The 21,233-nt window shown below is 43.9% G+C and overlaps 1 protein-coding gene across 1 annotated transcript in view; it reads right to left on the bottom strand.

Annotated features, from left to right (window-relative positions):
* Positions 1 to 8,606: 8,606 nt before the first annotated feature.
* Positions 8,607 to 21,233, bottom strand: part of cirop (ciliated left-right organizer metallopeptidase) — a gene marked incomplete at both ends in the record, with an annotated part of 47,227 nt that continues 34,600 nt past the window's right edge. The window contains 4 exons of the mRNA XM_084312176.1: positions 8,607 to 9,141; positions 11,456 to 11,574; positions 12,230 to 12,361; positions 18,100 to 18,201. Coding sequence (XP_084168302.1) covers positions 8,607 to 9,141; positions 11,456 to 11,574; positions 12,230 to 12,361; positions 18,100 to 18,201 — 888 coding nt within the window. The remainder of the gene's footprint in view (positions 9,142 to 11,455; positions 11,575 to 12,229; positions 12,362 to 18,099; positions 18,202 to 21,233) is intronic.

Genomic DNA, 21,233 nt, shown 5'->3' with positions numbered 1-21,233 from the left:
ATATAAATGACTGTTCTAACTTGTTTCTGATGGAGGTAATCCTGTACCAATATGTTCACACTGTTTTGACACATAATCTAAAGATATTAACATGATACCACTTCTAGTGGGCATCACAAATACATGGGTCGGGAAAGATAGTTAGCTCAAAGCTAATCCGGCCTGTTTAACCACTAGCTTCGGTTAGCTAATGCTGGCTGAGCAAGGAAACTAACAGTAAACGTTTTTACATGAAATACAGCCCAAAAACCCTGCTGACAAACGTTTGCTTATTAAATACATTCTATACTATAATAATACAAACGTTTCATTGCCTCTCTGTGACGACAAAGTTGTTTAAATAAGGGGAGAAAAGTAGCTAAAACCAATGTATTTGGATGGGACAGGAAGTGCTATTGGCAACCGGAAGTCAGCCGGAAATGGCTACATTCAGATTGTGCAAGTGGAGATAGTAATAGTTAGCTTTTTTTTCAATAGGGTATATCTGCAGAGCCGCAAGCCCAATGTCTGGGCGGGGCTTCGTGGCTTGTACTCGGTTTTAGGCGGGACTTCGGGGCGCTTGTACTCGGTTTGACTGTGCAGTAGTCAGTTTGTGCTGTTTATTTTTACAAGCAGTGAGGACTCGACAGCATTTGCATTTCTGTGTTCCGTGTTGCAGGTTAGGGTTAGGGTTAAGGTTAGGGTTAAGGTTAGGGTTAAAAATAAACAGCACAAACTGACTACTTCCGGGTTTTACAGGAAATAAACGACGTAAACTCCATGATCAAAACTGCACAAAAGAATTTCATCAATGACAAAACTGAGGAAAACAAAAACAAACCACGTGAACTTTGGAAATTACTCAATAATCAACTAGGATGCAGTAAAAAACTTAAAACCAGATTCTCAAACATAAACATAAAAACGGACAACACGCTCATCACAGAAAAGCTGGATGTAGCCAATTACTTAAACATTTTCTTCACAAACCTAGCCACAACACTGGTAAACAAACTACCCTCCCACTCAGGGCTTTATGGGGTAGAACAGGGGTTCCCAAACTTTTCAGGCCGGGGCCCAGAAAATAAGGTGTCAGAGAGCCGCGGCCCAATGCACATCGTCTGGCTTTTTTTTCTTTTTTTTTTGCCAGGCGACCGATTTTTTAAGCCAAATATCACTTCAATCCTATTAAGTTAGTTCAAGTTAGTTATTCATTTATATGTGCTATTTATGAGAGGGCTATACCTTGTTGCAAAATAATAATGATAATAATAATAGCCTCATTAAAATACTATTGTTGCTTCGGTTGTTTTCAGCGTTTTATGTGCATAATCTGTTATTTAGTTTGAAATGTTTGTTGAAATAAGTAGATTTTTCATTTTTGTTTATTTATTAAGTTAATATAAAACCATATAGTCACATTTTAGAATACAATAGAATAGAATTTTAGAATACAACTAGAAACACTGTCCTGGCCTGCTTCTAAGTTCAGTGGCCTGACAAAAAAAATTAAATAAAAAAAAAAAAAAAAAAAAAAAAAAAAAAATTTAAAATCATCTCGCGGCCCATCCGTGGCTTCTCGTGGCCCACCTTTGGGTCGCGACCCCGACTTTGGGAACCACTGGGGTAGAACACATAGTAGCTTACTACAAAAACCTAGGGGTCCGCAAGGACGACTTCAAGCTGGAAATGGTAACAACAGATGAGGTACTCAATAAACTGAGCGCCTCCAAATTCCTCAGAGACTCAGCAGCCGCCATCACCCCAATCATCACACACATAATAAACCTCTCCATAAAACAGGGACACGTCCCCAAGGACTTCAAAATTTCGAGGGTGACCCCTCTGCACAAAAAGGGCAGCAAATTAGACACAGGCAACTACCGCCCTGTTTCTATTCTCACCTCCATCTCGAAAGTCATGAAAAAATTGTCTACGAACAGGTCGAAAAGTACCTAGCGGAAAAAAATCTAATCTACGAATTCCAATCTGGCTTCAGAACATCCCACTCCACTGACACATGCCTTCTCTATTTGAATGACCACATCAAACAAGAGGTGGACGCAGGCAAATACCGCGGCATGGTCATGCTGGACCTACAAAAGGCCTTTGACACGGTCAATCACTCCATTCTGATTGACAAGCTAAAAGCAATTGGTTTTGATAGTCTATCAGTGAGCTGGATGCAATCCTACCTTGAGGGGAGGGAACAGATGGTGGAGGTAAACGGTACCCTATCCCCCCCCCTCACAGTGAGCTGTGGTGTTCCACAAGGAAGCATACTAGGACCGCTACTGTTCCTAATTTATGCAAATGACATGTCGTCAGCTTGTGACTGCAACTTGTTCCTGTTTGCGGACGACTCAGCCCTGCTGGTCTCTGACAAGAACAAGTTACAGGTTGAAAAAACCCTCAGCTCGGAACTAGGCAGAATCTGCATATGGCTCGCTGATAACAAACTATCATTACACATGGGCAAAACAGAGTCCATTCTCTTCGGTTCAAATAACAAACTCAGCAAGACCGACGGCTTCTCAGTTACAGTGGGTGACAATATTGTCACAAGGAAAGATGAAATTACCTACCTGAGTTCCATCCTAGAGGCTAATCTCTCCTGTGACAAAATGGCATCCAATGTAATAAAAAAAGTCAACCAACGAACTCGATTCTTGTACCGGATCTCCTCTCTGGTAAACAAGAATACCCTGAAGACTCTGGCAGGAGCACTCATTCAGGGGTACTACGACTATGCTTGCACCTCATGGTACCAAAGCACCTCAAAGGCGCTAAAAACAAAATTACAAACATCTCAAAACAAACTGGTCAGACTACTGCTTGACCTTACTCCTAGAACCCACCTCACCCCTGCCCACTTTGACAACCTAGGATGGCTTAGAGTAGACGACAGAGTACAGCAACTTGCAATGGGCCTGGTCTACAAGATACACTACACGACCAAGGTACCCATGTACATGTCAAAATACTTCCCAAAGGTCAGTGAATACCACGATCACAACGCCAGAGGGAGCTCCACAAATCATGTTAAACCCAGATTCGGCTCAAATAAGGGACTAAACACGTTTCGCAATTATGCCACATCAATGTGGAACGCCCTACCCAAAGCTGTAAAGGAATGTGGATCACTACCCACTTTCAAAACCTCTCTCAAGGGACACCTACGGGAGACTGCAATTCAACACTGGCCCCTGTAAATATCCTAACCCAACCCCCTCCAATGTACAGTCATTTTACCTAGTATGGTTTTGTCAATAGTCCAATGTACAATTTTGTTTGTTTGTACAGTGTCTCCCCCCCCCCCCCTCAATGTACAGTTTTGCTTGTTTATACAGTGTGCCCCCCCCCCAACCACCTCCAATGTAAATTACCCAGTATGGTTGTCAATATCCCAATGTACGCAACCCCCCCCCCCCACCCAACCTCCTCCAATGTACAGTTTCTACGTCAAATGTATATACTCCCTTTTCTTGACTCCTTCTGTATCACAAACAGTACTGTATTTGCAAATCTGGTATGTCATAAATGTATAGATGTAGCAGTACTGACTATCTGTATGTCATACAGTATGTCATATATGTCCTGATGAATTGAAAATGGGGGACCCTGATGTAAACAAGACGAAAGTCTTTCTCTGGTCTGCATCCCCTTAACAATTGTGTGTATTGAGCTGTACTGTATTGTACCCATTCTGCAATCTGTTAATAAAGTTTTCAATCAATCAATCAATCAATCAGTACAAGCCACGACGCTCCGCCCACGCACAGTCAAACCGAATACAAGCCCCGAAGTCTCGCCTCAAACCGAGTACAAGTCACGAAGCCCCGCCCAGACGTTGGGCTTGCGGCTCTGCAGATATACCCTACTCGCTTTTTTGGTTCTTGCTGAAAGGTGACTGTCCTACTGTCGACACCCGCCGAGCGGCGCTGCAATACATAAAGTGGATGCACACTGCAAGATTTCTTGAACGATAACTACCGAAGTTGCTGTCTCAGCTGAATCCCAGCAGCAATGTTCAAGATCCAGTCTTGATAAACTTAAGTGAAACAAGTAGGCATTGGGATTTCCAAAAGGATTCCAGGATCTTCGAAATGATTTGCTTGTGACAAAATTTGGTTAAAATCGTGTAGTGTCCGCTTGTGCAGCCTGTGCTGGCAATTCCGTCTCTTTCTAGTCAACCAGATCATTTGGCTCAGCTCAGCAATAAGAGCCGACTCTTTCGGCTACCAACAGGGCTCCCAACCGGCTCTTCATTTAGTTTGATTGGATTGATTGATTGAAAATTGTATTAACAGATTGCAGAATGTCTACAATACAGTACATCTCCTACCTGGGTTCCATCCTAGAGGCAAATCTTTCCTGTGACAAAATGGCATCCAATGTAATAAAAAAGTCAACCAACAAACTCGATTCTTGTACCGGATCTCCTCACTGATAAACAAGAATACCCTGAAGACTCTCATTCAAGGGTACTACGACTATGCTTGCACCTCATGGTACCAAAGCACCTCAAAGGCACTAAAAAACAAATTACAAACATCTCAAAACAAGCTGGTCAGACTACTGCTTGACCTGACTCCTAGAACCCACCTCACCCCTGCCCACTTTGACATCCTAGGATGGCTTAGAGTAGACGACAGAGTACAGAAACTTGCAATGGGCCTGGTCTACAAGATACACTACGCGACCAAGGTACCCATGTACATGTCAAAATACTTCCCAAAGGTCAGTGAATACCACGATCACAACACCAGAGGGAGCTCCACAAATCATGTTAAACCCAGATTCGGCTCAAACAAGGGACTAAACACGTTTAGCAATTATGCCACATCAATGTGGAATGCCCTACCCAAAGCTGTAAAGGAATGTGAATCACTACCCACTTTCAAAAACACTCAAAAAACACCTACGGGAGACTGCAATTCGAAACTGGCCCCTACAAATGTCCTAACCTAGTTGTACAGTAAATTACCAAGTATGGCTTTGTCAGTATTCCAATGTACAGTGTACAATGTGTGTCCCCCCCCTACCCAACACCCCCCCCCCCCCCCACCTCCAATGTACAGCCCCCACCCACCCACCCAACCTCCTCCAATGTACAGTTTCTACGTCAAATGTATATACACTCTTTTTCTGGACACTTTTGTATCACAAACAGTACTGTATTTGCAAATCTGATATGTCATAAATGTATAGATGTAGCAGTACTGTCTATCTGTATGTCATGTATGTCATATATGTTATGATGAATTGAAAATGGGGGACCCTGATTTAAACAAGACGAAAGACTTTATCTGGTCTGCATCCCCTTAACAATTGTATGTTTTGATTGATTGATTGATTGAAAAGTTTATTAACAGATTGCAGAATGGGTACAGTACAGTACAGCTCAATACATACAATTGTTAAGGGGATGCAGACCAGAGAAAGACTTTCGTCTTGTTTACATCAGGGTCCCCCATTTTCAATTCATCATAACATATATGACATACATGACATACAGATAGACAGTACTGCTACATCTATACATTTATGACATATCAGATTTGCAAATACAGTACTGTTTGTGATACAAAAAGTGTCCAGAAAAAGAGTGTATATACATTTGACGTAGAAACTGTACATTGGAGGAGGTTGGGTGGGTGGGGTGGGGTTGGTGGGTGGGGGCTGTACATTGGAGGGGGGGGGGGGGGGGGTTGGGGTAGGGGGACACTGTACACTGTACATTGGAATACTGACAAAGCCATACTTGGTAATTTGCTGTACAACTGGGTTAAGACATTTGTAGGGGCCAGTTTCGAATTGCAGTCTCCCGTAGGTGTTCTTTGAGAGAGTTTTTGAAGGTGGGTAGTGATTCACATTCCTTTACAGCTTTGGGTAGGGCGTTCCACATTGATGTGGCATAATTGCGAAACGTGTTTAGTCCCTTGTTTGAGCCGAATCTGGGTTTAACATGATTTGTGGAGCTCCCTCTGGTGTTGTGATCGTGGTATTCACTGACCTTTGGGAAGTATTTTGACATGTACATGGGTACCTTGGTCGCGTAGTGTATCTTGTAGACCAGGCCCATTGCAAGTTGCTGTACTCTGTCGTCTACTCTAAGCCATCCTAGGTTGTCAAAGTGGGCCGTATTGAGCTGTACTGTACTGTACCCATTCTGAAATCTGTACTTTTCAATCAATCAATCAATCAACCAAAGCACCTCAAAGGCGCTAAAAACTAAATTACAAACTGGTCTGCTTGACCTCACACCTGCCCACTTTGACAACCTAGGATGGCTTAGAGTAGACGACAGAGTACAGCAACTTGCAATGGGCCTGGTCTACAAGATACACTACTACACGACCAAAGTACCCATGTACATGTCAAAATACTTCCCAAAGGTCAGTGAATACCACGATCACAACACCAGAGGGAGCTCCACAAATCATGTTAAACCCAGATTCGGCTCAAACAAGGGACTAAACACGTTTCGCAATTATGCCACATCAATGTGGAACGCCCTACCCAAAGCTGTAAAGGAATGTGAATCACTACCCACTTTCAAAACCACTCTCAAAGAACACCTACGGGAGACTGCAATTCGAAACTGGCCCCTGTAAATGCCCTAACCCAACCCCCTCCAATGTACAGTAAATTACCAAGTATGGTTTTGTCAATATTCCAATGTACAGTTTGCTTGTACAGTTGTACAGTGTCCCCCACCCAACCACCTCCAATGTTTACATCAGGGTCCCCCATTTTCAATTCATCATAACATATATGACATACATACAAAAAAGAGGAAGAGAGTATATACATTTGACGAAGAAACTGTACATTGTAAGAGGTGGGGTGGGGGGGTTGGGTAGTACCACTTCTAGCTTTTATTAAGCACACTGCAGGCGTCTCAATTAGCTGATTTCTGCCAATCTACCTGGAACACAGGACACACAATTAACTGCAGCATTACATATAACACCCCTGCAAGGAACATGTAGACTTGACTGTGAGCTCCAGTGTTTTACTCTGGCTAGTCTATTATTCTGAAGTGCCCAGGTGAAAGGTTTGCTTATATGTACCGTACTCTGCGGTTGAGCACCGAAGCCCTCTCATTCCAAACTGGGCCGTCATGCATTCGACTTCACCTTTGACCCCTATAATAATTTATGCTGGGTGTACTTCACCTTTGACCCCTATAATAATGTATGCTGGGTGTACTTCACCTTTGACCCCTATAATAATGTATGCTGGGTGTACTTTGTACAGTATACCAGTACGCCCTCCTCGCCCGACTGCATTGCTCTTCAGGGGTGCTCCATCCTCATCTTGGATGTCAACGGCTACAACACTACAACAACCTATATAAGACTGGGGTGGTCAGGGTGCCCCGTGTCCAACCAGGTCCACGAACAACCCCCCCCCCCCCTCCTGTAGGTTATACTAAACCCCAACAGCAGGCCAGTAAATTCCTTACTTCATGGGTAAGAACCAAGACAGCAATAGTCAGTCCGTCCAAGCACAAAATCATACAGTCTTGAGTGTAAAAATGCCACTGCTTTTAAGATAAGATATTCCTTTATTGATATAAAGGAATATCCTAAATATTCCAAGATATTCCTTGGGGAAATGCGGGCGTCATAGCAGCATGGGGGAGGGGGGAGGTACAGGTATGGGCAGGGTAATAGTAGAAATTTAGGCAATAGAATTGTAGTAAAGATAAAATAAGCAGTGAAAACAATATTTAAGTGAATATAAGAATATGAGCAAGTAAACAGTGAAATCAAAGGTGCAGATGAGGGTCTGTATGCCCTATCAGTTATATTATACATGTACCTTACAATAAATATGGATAATAAAACACTGAAGAATCTGAATGAGTAAGTAATGTATACAATTCAATTCAAACTTTAATACACTCATGGTCCAGATAAAAAAAAAAAACATACACAATCTATATAAAATGACACACAACAGGCAAAAATAACATCACTTAAAAATACACATCAATGTCCCACAATTAGACAGCTGTGCCAATGTCTCCACATAGATGAGTGTTAATGTGTGGCACTGAACCGTTAATGTCCGTTAAAACCAGAATGATCTCATTTCCAGAGTCATTTAGCCAACAGATAAATTCATATATGAGATTTCTTAAAACAGCTTGGAAGGTATTGACACAGGCAGCCACAGACATTTCACTTGCACTACACCATCTAGCTCTTTTAAGTAATATTCTCATGGCATCATTATAAGCTACTTGAAGTCTCCGCAAACTTGCTTTTTTGTAGCTTGACCACAAGTGTGCAGTATAAAGTGGTGTACAATATGCTCTATGCAATATGTATACAGTATACACAGGTGCAGTATACATAAGGTACCCTAACTGGCATGATATATGTTATACGTTGTAGTCCGTGCAGGTCAGGTGGTAAGAGTCAGACACACTTAGTGATCAGACATTCCTAGTAATTCTCGAGTTCTGCTTTAGAAGTGTTGTGTTCAGATAAAACAATAGAATGTCTTCTAGAATCTTCTTAGAATCTGTTAACCCATTGAAACCGGGAAACACATTTGTGTGTATATGCTATATACAGATATTTTTATTCCTGCTCGTCCACATTCCTTGTCCCTCAGCGTCCCTTTGAGGGACGTTGTCCGTAGGACACCTGCAGGACACCGGGGTCCTGCTGGGGGGCGCTGTGCACCCTGACCCCGGAGGACACCTGCAGGACACCGGGGTCCTGCTGGGGGGCGCTGTGCACCCTGACCCCGGAGGACACCTGCAGGACACCGGGGTCCTGCTGGGGGGCGCTGTGCACCCTGACCCCGGAGGACACCTGCAGGACACCGGGGTCCTGCTGGGGGGCGCTGTGCACCCTGACCCCGGAGGACACCTGCAGGACACCGGGGTCCTGCTGGGGGGCGCTGTGCACCCTGACCCCGTAGGACACCTGCAGGACACCGGGGTCCTGCTGGGGGGCGCTGTGCACCCTGACCCCGGAGGCGCTGCACTTCCTGTAGGTTGCCATGACGGCAGCCAATAAACAGACAGCAGCAACGACGCCCAGGACGGTGGCCACAGCGGGTTCTGTAGGGCGTCTGGGTACAGCGGAGGGTGGAGAGGAGGACCCACCGGGGTCAGAGGTCAACCTCTGATGAGAGTCACTGAAGGAGGAAACAGGAAAATTAACAAATGTTTTACACGGTATATATAGAAGTCTATGATATGACAAGTGGTAGCATAATATATAATATATATACAGCTTCAAAGTTCATCATATACTGTATGTCAAGACAAGTATAAGTGTATTTGTATAGCCCTTAATCACATAATATATTTAAGCATTACATCACGCGCAGGAGTGGTTTGTGAACAATAAACCATGCCTAGGGGTGGTTGTTAGGCCCGAGGCGCAGCCGAGGGTCGTTAGACCCCCCTAGGCATGGTTTATTGTTCACAAATCACGACTGCAAGTGGTGTAAAGCTTTTATACAACTGCCACATTAATCCAACCTTATTTCTATACAATAAACACACATTAATCGAAGATTTATTGAAAAAACCATCCGCCAGAAAAAGTAGTTCCCACAACTACAAAAAAGACAATTTGCCTCCATGTGGAAGCAGCTTGAAGTGCATCCAACCAAACTAACACATCCAACTGTGTATTATTGGAATGATTGAGAGAAGTTGCCTCATGTGGAAGCAGCTTGAAGTGCATCCAACCAACTAACACATCCAACTGTGTATTATTGGAATGATTGATTGAAAATGTTATTACCAGATGCAGAATGGGTACAATACAGTACGGCTCAATACACACAATTGTTAAGGGAATGCAGACCTACTTTCCATAGAACTTCATTCTTAGATGCTTCTATAGAAGGTAGGTAAAACAAATTAAAAAGTTTTCTTTGCCCTATAGGAAAAAAACGTTTTCTTCACCCTATTTTTTTTAAACCTACTGTAGAGGGCCTAAACTTAACCAGTTGGAAACCAAGCGTACAGTAATAAAATTAGCAATCAATCAATCAATCAACTCAATAGGCCATGCTCACTTAGAACAGCGCAGCACCCAGCTCTCTCTCTCAGTCTGACTATCCCCCGCGTTGCAGGCAGTGTGTGTGTGTGCGTGTGTGTGTGTGCGTGTGTGTGTGTGTGTGGGTGTGTGTGTGTGTGTGGGGGGGTGTGTGGCGGTGGGTGGAGACTAGAGCGAGCGCTGACAGTCGAAAGGAAAAGAAATTGAAAAAAAATTGAAAATTAATCAATCAATCAATCCGCGATTTTTCTTTTGTTACAGAATGATTCAAGACCCATCAATTACATCATCCAACATTGTTTAAACGACTAACCTTTCGTTTATACGGAAACGGCGTTTTTACGGGGTGAAACCGCAAAAAAGTGAGACTACCTTCCAGGGTGGAATTCCTAGAAACGCAAAAGCTTTGCGCTCTCGTCTAAACTGTTAAAACGTATGAATCTGATAAAACGATGACGAAATGGTTGTCACGGCTCTGGTCGCGCGTACTGCTTACGTCACAGGTAGCAGGTATGCGCCAGTAGCCGAGACGTAAACAAAGCAAGTATGTCTGAACGGAGATCACCTGAAGGCTACATTGGCAGTACTTTTAACCCTTTCACTGCCACACGACAGAAGGTTAACCCTTTACTATCACACAACCGGCTGTCGTGTGGCAGTGAAAGGGTTAAATACACAAGAATCTGTCCCGCGGCGTGAGTGGACCCACTGTCTGTGAGTGACGCTGCTTTGGTCCAATCACATTCCCCATCCACAGTCTGCGAATCAGAGGCAGAGTAGGGCGGGTCTTCACAGCACGTCATGTGACATATGCGCCAATCGTGTGACAGCGGGACTCCGTCGTTACAGCGTCTGCACGGAGAATTCCACTCCAAAACGCTTGTCTAAACGTAAAATTAAAAGTGAAACCGCAAGATGACTTTTGCGGTTTCTGTTCACAAAACGCTCGTCTAAACGGGGCCTAAGACATTCACTGTGACAGAATCGCTTGATATTTAGTCGTTTAGTCGCTATCAACATATCCATTTGTAAAGATTATTGTCCACCTTCTTGTGATCCGGCGGAGTGATGTGATGTGGTTCGGTTGTGGGCGGGTCCTGGGCCAGCAGCGTGGAATTGTTGCCAATAAAGACGTGTAAAATGACTGTTTCAGCCAATCAGAATCGAGAAATTTGCATGCCGTTGTATAAATGTAAATAAAACCTCTTGACATAAAGAAAGATTAGATTAAAATGTATTGTCATTATACAGCACAAGTACAGTACAACGAAGAAGTTTGGCATCCAACCAGCAAATGTAACAGTAAAGTGCAATAGTAATATACAATGTACAGGTGGGTTAAACTGGGTATAAAATATATACATTAGCACTACTGGGTGTAGTGCTAATCAGATGTATGTACAGAGTTGTAATATTAATATGTACAGTGATGGACTCACTTTGTGGTGGACGGGCCTGTGGTGGAGGCTGCAGTGAATGCAGGTTTGGGAGGATTAACGTCAGAGTATTGACATAGTCTCCTGTTAGGACAGAAAACTAAACCCTGGTACCCGGATACCTGAAATAAAAAAAGGAGGTTAAATCACATTAGACTGCACTGAAATGTATATCAAACACACCCTATAGGACTCATCATTGCACACTGTACAGCCTAACTGGATGGTCCTCACTTACTATGCGCAGGATGCAGCACTGGTTTATTTTATTGTATAAAGCCATTTTAGGAAAACTACCACTGTATATATCTGTGCCAGATTTTTACCAGTTTGCGACTCTTACAACCTCAGATCCAGTGCCTGGATACGGTTCCAGGTACCTGCTGTGCGGACTGAGGCTGGGAAAATTTGTCTTTTTTATTTTGGTCCTTGGTCTTGGAATAACCTTCAGTCAAGCCTCAAACTGATGGCACTTGTTCCTTTAGCTTTTAAACAGAAGTTATCTGAGGTCCTTACCACCAGCTGCTCATGTAGTAATAAGTAACATACCTTGGTTTTTTATTGTTCCAAATGTGCACAATGTAGTGATTGCTTTTTGTTGTTCTGTGTTTTATACGTTTTTGTTGCGTTTACCATTGTGTAAACATTGCTGCTTTCTTGGCTAGGTCAGCATTGTAAATTAGCTTTTTTATCTGGTTAAATAAAGGTTATTATTATTATTATTGGTGTGCAATGCATAATGTGACTGGTGAGGTTTCCAATGGGATACATTTTTACCTGAATGGTGCCCCCTGCTGGACAGTCCGTCCATTCAGAACCAGACACCTGGATGTGGTATCTGTTGCGTCCAGTACACCTGTGTTTGTAACAGCGACCAGCCACCGAACCACTGAGTGAGACCGATTGGTTCTGAGAGAGAGAGAGAGAGAGAGAGAGAGAGAGAGAGAGAGAGAGAGAGAGAGAGAGAGAGAGAGAGAGAGAGAGAGAGAGAGAGATTTTGATTTTATTTTATTTTATTACGGATCCCCATTAGCTGGTGCCATGGCAACCAACTAGTCTTCCTGGGGTCCACACAAAAAAACATACAAAAACAATTATTGCAAAACAGAATTATTAAAAGTCAGTACTCAACATACAATACACAATGAAACTAACAATTAAGATGGCTAAAATTACATGCAAGCAAAGAAACAGAAAACAAAACAAAATACAGTGTTAAATACAATTTAAGATTGTTTTTAAAATTGAATCTTTTTAAGAATTGCTTTTAGAATGCTCATCAATGTTACTAAAACATCAATTTCACCATACCTTTAAAAAGAAAAAAACACGCAAAGTAATCAGAAGAAGTTTTGGATAACATGGCTGCAGCTATACACTCATGCATGACATATATTAATTTCCTTCCGGATTATGGCTCCTTTGAGTTTCTTTTTTAAACTGTCCTTGTTTTCCGTCCGTATAATATGTAATGGGATCCTATTCCAGTATGTTATGGCTCTATACATTGCAGTTTTCTTTAGAGCGTTGGTTCTAGGCAGAGGTAGGGTGAAGCGACTACTTGAAGCATGTCTGGTATTATGGTCATGTCTATCATTGGTGGATAAAAGCATAGAATACAATTGAGTGTGTTTACCCAAGGTACAAATGTTCTTTAAAAACCTAATCAAACTGCATGCTAGTCTCTCGTCCACCCTCATCCACGACAGTCTAGCATGCATTCCCTCCACACTATTCCTTATAGAGCAGTGAAGAGTGAGTCAGGCAGCTCTATTTTGAGTGAGCTGGAGTTTACTAAGCTCTTGCTTTGACGCGCTAGACCAAATTGCTGGGCAGTAGTCAAGATGGGACAAGACTAAAGATTGTACTACCATTTTAATTGTTGTATTCCTTAGGAGGTAGGCATTTATTCTTATTATGGAGATGTTTCTACTCATCCTGGTAACCATGTTATTAATCTGGGTAGACCAAAGTAATGCCTCGTCGATAGTTACACCCAACAATTTGGCCTCCTTCACTTGTTCAATACCAGCGTCTTGTAATGAGAGACTCAGTCTATGCTCCGACCTTAAGGCATATTTAGAGCCGAGTATAAGACATTTTGTTTTTGCTACATTTAATTTTAGTCTGTTTTCAGTTATCCAATTCGAAATCATAAATTATTCACTCTGAAGTATCTTATTCACTTGTTCTGTGCTCTCAGCGGATGCATATATAGTTGTATCATCAGCATAAATCGCTGTACCTGCACTTTCCAATACATAAGGCATATCATTTACAAATATAGAGTAAAGGAGGGGTCCAAGACAACCTCCTTGGGGAATACCACACTGGAGTGTTACCATATTTGACATGGAACCATTAAATATAACACATTGTTGTCTATTAGACAAGTAGCTTCTCATCCATTCCATGGCAGTGTCTTCAAACCCATATGTGTGTAATTTCAATAATAATAGGTCATGATCTATGATGTCGAAAGCCGCACTGAAATCCAAGAGCACTGTACCCACAACTAACTTCCTATCGATCAGCTGTAGCCAGCTATCTGTAAGAGATGTTAATGCAGTTCCTGTAGAGCAGTGTTTCTCAACTGGTGGGTCGCGACCCAAAAGTGGGACACCAGGATGTGTGTGTAAAAAAAAAAAGAAAAAAAAAATATATACGTTTTTTTTTTTTAACTACCTATCTTTGTGAAAGTGGCTTCTCAGCTCTGGGCCCTATTCCCCGTACCTGGTTCAACTAAGTCGATCAAGAGTCCCATTATCCAGATTCAGTTAACCCGATGTTTGAAGCCGGGATTTTCCTGTTCCTCGAACCAGACTTGAGACCCAGGATAAGTGCGCGCGGCCGCTTCAGTTGAAAAGCCAGCACTTATCGATAGCAGAGATCCTGATTTTCTAACGGCATTGATTGATTAATTGATTTAAAACTTTATTATCAGATTGCAGTACGGCTCAATCGCCTCGCCGACAAGTTAAATGCGTTATCTATAGGCTAATTTTAAGTCCCTCATTACCTCAATCAATCAGATTATATTTCTTTAAACTTGCCTGGCAGTAGGTTTATGGATTGAATAATCAAATGAGATCTTGCTAGCGAAAATAATTAGTTAAACTGTTATACAGAATAAAAATACGGCTCTCTTACCCATTGATTGATGTATGGTGGATCTTTTACTTATCTGTACTGTGGTGTAACGGTTTCTTCTTTTGACTTTCACGCAGACGACCGGGGTTCGAATCCTAGTCTTTTCCTTCTTTTTGCAATGTAGGAATAATTCAATTTGGTGCACGTTGAGAGCTATATAAAGAATGACATCCTCAATGCATGTAGATTTATAATATTTTAACTTAAAACTAGGCTACTTTTGCGTATAATCATTAATATTATATTCCAAAAAATTATATTGGAAACGCGGGGTTTCGAACACCGGTCGCCCGGTTGCCAGGATTGAGCACTACCGCTGCGACACTGTGCCAGACGGGATAGATTCATTGTTTATACATTAATGAACGAGAGACCCGTGTTTAGAATATTTCTTCTTTTGAATGAAGTTTTATCTCTTTATTCTCAAATGCATTAATGTGACGTCAACGGCTCATTCAATTTCTCAAATCCGTCAAACAGCGCATCTCAGACATTTTATTTTTAATCCCAGTTACAATATCACACAAAATCCACAATCCACGCATAGACACTTCAATTTTATGCTTGAATGAAACAAAATCCAGGCGCTCCTCTCCTTCCTCGCTCCTCATCCACAGCGGAGAATATGAAAGGAATCAGAGCCAAACAAGCGATAGGTTTCAATCATTAAGGATATCACCGCGGGATTCACATTTGCAATGCTGCGCGTTGTTAAAATAACCACATAATGTGTACATCGCACCTAGCGAGCGCCACGGTATATATAACGTGCATTATTTAGGACAAAGTGAATTTAGTATCAGCATTTTGGGTCTATTTTACATTTCAAAAGCCCCCTCTGGAAGAATGGAGCACAAAAACGTAATTCAGAATGGTATAATGCAGATCCTAGACTGTGAGAATCATTTCAGGAAACGAGCTGTCACTTCTTTGCGGGGGCGTGGCCATGGTTCATCCGGCTAACTGCAGTTAACCCTGCTCCCGACCAGGCTCAAACTTTTTGATCTGTTGTCATGGTGATTTAGACAATCGAGCGTCTGGGAATGGGAAGGTCCGGCTTAAGTCAGGCTTGACCGAAAATCATCCGGCTAACTCAGTTATCCAGGTACGGGGAACGGGGCCCTCGTCCAGCTGGAGACAAAGCAGAGGAACAGATTCGACATTGAGCATGACCTCAGAGTTGCTTTGTCTATACCATCACCCCAGACTTTGAGACTCTTGTCAGGAGCAAACAACATCCCCAGTTATCCCATTAGTTCCCTGGGATGTTAAGCTAAGATGTCTGTCTGGATATATTATTTATTATTATTATTATTATTATTATTATTATTATTATTATTATTATTATTATTATTATTATTATTATTATTATTATTATTATTATTATTATTATTATTATTATTATTATTTTATTTCATTGTGTTTTTAGCCCTAGTTGCACTTTTGTTGCAACCCCAGTTATCCCATTAGTTCCCCCAAACGTACTGTAGGTCTGTTATATTAAGCTAAGAAGTCTGCTAAGAAGCATATATATTATTTATTATTATTATTATTATTTTATTTCATTGGGTTTTTAGCCCTAGTTGCACTTTTGTTGCCACCCCAGTTATCCCATTAGTTCCCCCAAACTTAGGTCTGTTATGTTAAACTAAGAAATCTGCAAGAAGCATATATTATTTATTATTATTTTATTTCATTGGGTTTTTACTTTTAGCCCTAGTTGCACTTTCGTTGCACTTGAGTTTATTTCATGTTTTTAACAGTGCATGAAAGATTGTGTATTACTGCAACAAAAAAAATTGAAATGAATCATAGTGGTTACAAAATTTGGGTCACGACTTAATGACTAAGGAAAATGTTGGGTCCCGAGGCTAGACCAGTTGAGAACCACTGCTGTAGAGTATCCTACTTTGTATGCATGCTGGAAATCAGAATTAATGTTGTTTTCGTTGAAATACTTTTGAATCTGCTTGAACACAATTCCTTCCAATAACTTACCTATTACTGGTAAAATACTAATGGGCCAACTGTTTGAACCTGTAAATGGCTCTTTACAGTTCTTTGGTAGTGGAGTTACTTTGGCTATTTTCCAAGGCTGAGGAAAGACCCTCTCTTCAAAACATAAATTAAATATATGTGATAGTGGCTTAGCCACAAATTTTGCAGACATTTGTAGCAGTTTTCCATTCAGATTATCAACACTGCAAGGTTTATCTGGTTTATGTGCTAGGAGGAGCTTTTCAATATCATTTGGACTTGTGCTCCTGAATGTAAAATCGGCATTTCTGACATGCTTACCACTCATTGGCAACATTTAATTTCTAATTGTGTTTACCTTGGAAACAAAGTAGTAGCGTTCGTAAAACAATGGTCTATACAGGTCGATGAGACTGATCCTGCACTATTATTAATTCTTGTTGGTACATCAATAATTTGAAACAAATTACATACAGCGGCCGCATCATTCAGTTTCTTCTTCAGTGTACAACTTCTGGAAAACCAATCAATATTCATATCTCCTAATATACAGATTTCATTATCTCTTTTTTCTGTTGTGAAGCACTTTGAGCTGCAGTTTCTGTATGAAAGGTGCTATACAAATAACATTTATTATATTATTATTATTATTATTCTCTGTCGGTTACATTCTGCAGCATTGTACATATATTGTCTAAATAAGTATACAATGCTAGAGCCTGGTGGCCTATAGCAACAGCATATCAGCAATGGTTTCAAATAAGGCATGTGAACTTGCCATAAGGCCTCCACCCCTGTAATACTTAAGTCCTTTCTTACTTTGACCGAGAGAGAGAGATGGAGAGAAAAAAACTGAAAAATATATTGATATTCATTTGTGCAAAATGTCACAAACCAAGTCACTCACACACACACACATTATTTATTTATGTTCTCATAAAATTACAAACAGGCTTATTTTACTATACTTATGGTAAATGGTCAATGGAAAATAGACTGCATTTATATAGCGCTTTTATCCAAAGCGCTTTACAACTTATGCCTCACATTCACTCACACATTCACACCGACGGTGGAGGCAACCATGCAAGGCGCCAACCTGCTCATCAGGAGCAATTAGGTGTTAAGTGTCTTGCTCAAGGACACTTCGACATGCTTCCCGGGGAGGAGCCGGAATCGAACATTAATTACCCTGACCATAACCATACATGATATATGCCAAATCCTAACATTAACATAACACAAATTCTAACCCTAACCATAACCTGAGAATCAAACATGTTTTTGGTGGGAGGACCGGCCAAAATGACCTCATACTAAAGGCGGTTTGTCAAGAGTCAGTTCTCTAGTAGCCTATAGTATAGTACCATTCTATTATTATTATTATCATGTTCCATTATATTATTATTACTATTTTTACATTATATTATTTTAGACAATTTAACTATCTTATATTATTATTATTAATATCAATATTTATCCACACAAACACACACACACACACACACACACACACTGACCTCTCTGGTCAGGTTTGAGAGGAAGCAGCGGCTGTCGAGGCCATAGATTTCCCCCAGACCCTCTTCCACCGACCTGTGATTCTCCTCTTTCCAACACTCACTCTGGAGGGACGGAGAGTTAAAGGCAAAATGAAAAGGGAAGACATGGTGGAAACAGTCCAACTGTTGCTAGCTATAAATTAAAGGAAGAGACAATGAAAGGTTATCCTATAACCTAGTTATATGAATACTGGCAGAGCGTCTCGCTCCTGCCATTATGAGATAACTCTTATCTCCTAGCACCTACTGTGCTCATGAACAAACAATTTGCACCCATGCACCTGACCAGGCCACGCCCCAGCGTCCTCCTATAAGACGCCGGACATGGTCACACTCTACCTTCCTCGGAAAAAACCCCAACCAAGGGACCTCAGGGCGCTGAGAGCGAGACGCTCTGCCAGTATTCATATAACTAGGTTATAGGATAACCTTTCGTTATATATCATACTGGTCATCGCGTCTCGCTCCTGCCATTATGAGATATGGGGCAGAGCAGACACGTGACCCAACAAGTGTACCCCCTGAGGGCCCGTAAGCCCCACTACCAGGGAGGAGGGGAGTCCCGTCCACCCGCCCGTCCTAACGAAGGGGGGGAGGCAGTCAACACCACCAAAGTGCGAAAAAGAGGGAACCAGGGACCCCTAAAAACGCACAGTACAGGCAGGACCACGTGTGACACAGCACCCTGTGGCACACACCCACACACCCCTGCTAGCCCACCGACTGGCGGGACGCAGGGGAGGTCCCAGACCTCAGAACCGCCTGGGAGACAGAACCCCCAGTCATGTCCATGAGGTAAAACTTAACGAAGGGACCCGGGGAGGACCAGGAGGCCGCAGCACAGATGTCCTCCACCGAGGCCCCCCCTAACAGGGCAGCAGCCCAAGGGGGGACCTGTCCAGCCAACGTGCAGCAAAAGGCAACGCCCCCGCACAACCAATGTGACAGGTGCTGCTTGGACAGCGCCTCACCCGCGCAAGGGCCACCGTAACAAACAAACAGTTGAACGGAAGTCCTGAGGTAAACCCCCAGTGCACGGACAGGACATGACAGGTGAAGGCCCGCCTCCAACTCACTAGCGTGAAAAGGCGGACAAACACCTGAACCACAATATGCCTGGAGCGAAAGAGCTCCGGATAATCTTTGGCACGAAGACTGGATTAGGCCTCAGAGTCGCACTGCTATCGGCCGAATAGACAGGCACTCAGGCCGCACCGAGAGAGCACACAGCTCACCCACGCGTTCAGCGGAGGTGATGGCCAAAAAGAACGCGGTCTTCAAGACAGCAGATCCAATGGCGCCTGCTCAAGAGGCTCAAACGGGGCCTCCGACAACCGGCCCAGGACCAGTTGGAGGTCCCACTCGGAGACAGAGAATGTTCCACAGGCTTGAGACGCAGAGCGCCAAGCAGGAATGTTCCACCAGAGGGTGGCTGAACAAAGTTCCGCCCCCACACTCGACAATACGCCACTCCCCAGCATAAGCCGCGGTAGAGGACGGAGCGTGCGCGTACCAGATAGCGTTAACCACAGAATAGTCAAGACGCATCCCCACCAGATTCACACTGTCAGCAGCCAAGCCTAGAGGGAGCCCCAGAACAGGAAGGCAGAACAGAGTTCCGCGTGCCTGAGAGAGGGCCCGCGGTGACCATGGAACAGGCCACGGCGGGGCCACCAAGAGCTGAATCAGAGCCGGGGACCACACAGCTGAGCCCCGGCCCGGCGCGACCAGGACCAAGTCCCGCGCTCCCGACATACCCGCCCCAACAGCTGAGCTATCAGCCAGGTGTAAGGGGGGGAATGCGTACGGAATCCCGGACGGCCACGGAATCGGTCCCAGACCTGCCCGACTATGTCTGGATGTAATCCCCACTCATCAGGGTGAGGACCGCCCAGCGACATCACACCTGCACCCACTTTCACCCTGCCGGGGATGTGGAGAGCCCTCAGGCAGAGCAGATGGAGAAGCCCATAGCCAGAGCCCGACCGCCGCCCGGTGCAGACGGGGGGAGCGCACTCCACACTGTCTGACAATATACGACGCTGACGTCGTGTTGTCCGTCCTGACCAAAACATGCTTGCCCACCAGAAGGCGGTCGAGCCGTTTGAGGACCAGAAGGACTGCCTTCAATTCCAACACATTGAATGTAGCGCAGACCGGGCAGCTGCCCCCTACTGCGTTGGCCCGACACGTCCTCCCCCCATCCCATGAGGGAGGCGTCGGTGAAGACTGTGACGCGTGACAGCCTGCTGCCCACGGGGACCCCGCAGGTGAGGGCACCAGACCCTCCCCAGAAGACAAGGTCCCCCAGTACTGACATGGGAACCTTCAGCCGCTTCCATATGTCTCACACCGGGTCCATTTCCATACTGGAAAAAACCACCTCTGCATCCTCCCAGCAGCAGGCGCATCACGGACAGCGCCGTAACCGTCCTAGGACGGAACCTCCCGAGCGCGCCGAGAACCCAACCGCTCGCCGCCGCTCCGAGAGGGATGCCCATATGTACCTTGAGCTTAGAAAAAGCCCAAGTACTCCACCCGTTGACTGGGAAGAGGAGAACTCTACTTCCAGTCTACAGCAAAACCCAGGCTGGTGAGACACCACCTGCCTGGTATGAGACCTGGCGATCTACCCTGACCGGCCAAGGACCAGAACGTCGTCCAAGGCAGAATACAATTCGTAACCCCCGACGATGCAGAGGCCCCAGCGCGGTCTCCACGCACTTAGTGAAGATGCAGGGAGCCAGAGAGTAGCCGAACGGCAGCCTCTGGTACTCGTACGCTAAGCCCTGCAAAGGAAGCGTAGGTAAGCCCTAGGATGGAAGATCGGGATGCGAATACGCATCCTACAGGTCTATGGAGGAGAACCAGGCCCCCACCCGACAGCGTCTAACAGGTGGGAGACGGTCAACATTCTGAACCTTCCATGGGACAGGTCCAGTATGGGTCTGATACCCCCCCCCCCCCCCCCGATTTCTCGGGCACCAGAGAATACCGAGAGGAAACGCCACGCATCGCGTCCTCCTTTGGACCACGACGATGGCTTGCTTCGCCCACAGAGATTGTATCTCGTCAGCCAGAGCGGTCACTGCTGT

Source organism: Notolepis coatsorum, assembly GCF_963971535.1.
Source record: "Notolepis coatsorum genome assembly, chromosome: 4".
Classification (NCBI taxonomy): Eukaryota; Metazoa; Chordata; class Actinopteri; order Aulopiformes; family Paralepididae; genus Notolepis; species Notolepis coatsorum.
This window is presented reverse-complemented; position numbering and strand designations above follow the sequence as displayed.